Source organism: Vanellus vanellus, assembly GCF_965231255.1.
Source record: "Vanellus vanellus genome assembly, contig: HAP1_SCAFFOLD_185, whole genome shotgun sequence".
NCBI lineage: Eukaryota > Metazoa > Chordata > Aves > Charadriiformes > Charadriidae > Vanellus > Vanellus vanellus.
The window spans coordinates 253,240-255,629 of NW_028126895.1; the positions used below are offsets into that span (position 1 = coordinate 253,240).

The 2,390-nt window shown below is 48.9% G+C and overlaps 1 protein-coding gene across 1 annotated transcript; it reads left to right on the top strand.

The window, feature by feature from the left end:
* Window positions 1–218: 218 nt before the first annotated feature.
* LOC309685674 (olfactory receptor 14J1-like) lies at window positions 219–1,154 on the top strand (the record flags this gene model as incomplete). The annotated part of the gene is made up of 1 exon (XM_082501403.1): window positions 219–1,154. One exon carries the CDS (start codon window positions 219–221, stop codon window positions 1,152–1,154), a length of 936 nt encoding a protein of 311 aa, XP_082357529.1.
* Window positions 1,155–2,390: the final 1,236 nt, after the last annotated feature.

The following is a 2,390-nucleotide window of genomic DNA, read 5'->3' on the forward strand; positions in this document are numbered from 1 at the left end:
GCCCATTGCCCTGCTCCCAGTGGCAGCCTCAGCCAGCAAAAGCCGGAGCTCAAGTGAGGGAGCTGCAGAGAGGTGCTCCTGAAAAGAGGGTCTGAATGTGGGGCTGCAAAGACATATGCAATCCATTTTGCCAGGAGAAGTCTGCTCTGACTCAGTACTGTCTTTTCCTCCTTAACAGATAGTCACAGTTAAGAATAAGAGATACCCAGAGGCAGCAAATGTCCAACAGCAGCTCCATCACCCACTTCCTCCTCCTGGCATTTGCAGACACACGAGAACTCCAGCTCTTGATCTTCTGGCTCTTCCTGGGCATCTACCTGGCTGCCCTCCTGGGAAACGGCCTCATCATCACCGCCATCGCCTGTGACCACCGCCTCCACAGCCCCATGTACTTCTTCCTCCTCAACCTCTCTGTTCTGGACCTGAGCTGCATCTCCACCACTCTCCCCAAAGCTATGGCCAATTACCTCTGGGACACCAGGGCCATTTCCTATGCAGGATGTGCTGCACAGATCTTTTTTTTTTCCTTCTTGTTTGGTGCAGATTTTTCTCTTCTCACCATCATGGCCTACGACCGCTACATTGCCATCTGCCAACCCCTGCACTACGGGACCCTCCTGGGCAGCAGAGCTTGTGTCCGCATGGCAGCAGCTGCCTGGGGCAGTGGGTTTCTCAATTCTCTCCTGCACACAGCCAATACATTTTCACTCCCCCTCTGCCAGGGCAATGCCCTGCACCAGTTCTTCTGTGAAGTCCCCCACATCCTCAAGCTCTCCTGCTCACACTCCTACCTCAGGGAAGTTGGGCTGATTGTGGTTAGTGCCTGTCTCTTCTTTGCATGTTTTGTTTTTATTGTGGTGTCTTACATGCACATATTGAGGGCAGTGCTGAGGATCCCCTCTGAGCAGGGACGGCACAAAGCCTTTTCCACGTGCCTCCCTCACCTGATGGTTGTCTCCCTCGTTATCAGCACTGGCATGTTTGCCTACATGAAGCCCCCCTCCATCTCCTCATCATCCCTGGACCTGGTGGTGGCAGTGTTGTACTCGGTGGTGCCCCCAGCAGTGAACCCCCTCATCTACAGCATGAGGAACCAGGAGCTCAAAGAAGCATTGAAGAAAGGGGTTCAATGGGTTCACCTTCAGCAGCAGTAAGCTGCCCATGTCTCCTCACAGGCTGTCCCTACTGTGCTGGATAATAGTGAGGCCTTCGGTAAATGTGTCATCACAGCATCAGAACTGCCTTCCTGAGGAGCATCTCCGTAATAACAGGGCAGCTCTCTCTGTTGCAGGAAAATTGACATAAACTAAGAAAACGAAATATAAAATGACATTGTAATTGAAGCAACCAAGGACACCTGCTGCTTTTCAAGTCCCCTGTACTGCCCCAACCCTATTTAATAATTTACATAATATGAAAATAGAAAAAGAGTAACTAGACATGATTTATCTATGACTCAGTTAAGGAACTACCACCAGACAATGTAGCATTGTTGAGAAGCAGGGGATTCCTGTCAAGAGAGTGATGAACTGTAGGGCAGGTCAGCGAACCCAGAAAACCTCTTGGAACTGCCAAGATCAGAGAAGTGGTAAAAGGTAATTCTGCCAGGGGGAGATCGCGACCACTGACTCACTGACCACCTACCCAAATGATACCACCTACTCAAAAGAGAACAATGGAAGAAGAAGACAGAGTCTGTGCACTAATTTACATGGGAAACAAAGAAATCTCAACCAATCCTTGAAGAGAATAACAATGAGTAACTATGAGTATATATATGAATTGTTTGAATATGTAAACATCAATGCATAGAAGTGGAGTCTTTTGAAGCTAATTTGTGCTCCCGTTTTGGGCTGAGCACCCCATTTCTGCGCATTAATGGAATAAACTTGGAAATACCTCTGCTCTGTGTGTTATTGGCTTGCACACCGTGTAATAAACCCAGATTTGGGATATCAGGAGGGTGTCATACTGAAGTGAAATAGATCTAGTTTTGTCATTGAGGCAGCAGCAGAAGGATGTGCAGTTCCGTGTGGTGACATGAAGCTAAATAGAGGATTCAAATGAGTCTATGGGCTGAGACATCTTTGGCATCTGAGGAGCATTAGGAGGGCTTTGGAAGAAGCTGCACAGGTTATGGGGAACTCACAGCCCTTAGGAAAACCTCAGAAAATGACAGCCTTGTGTTTGAAGAAATAGTGAAGACAGAGTCATCAGTAGAGCTTGGGACAGCATGGGGTCAGAGTGGGGTGGGGAAGCAGGGGTGGTGGTTGACATCTGCAGAGAAACAGCCACCAGCATAGGGAAGTGTCGAACAGCCTGTGGGGGGTATGGTCCCTTTGTTGGGGCTGGGACCCCCCAACAGAACTGAAATCCTTGTCCTTTTGACT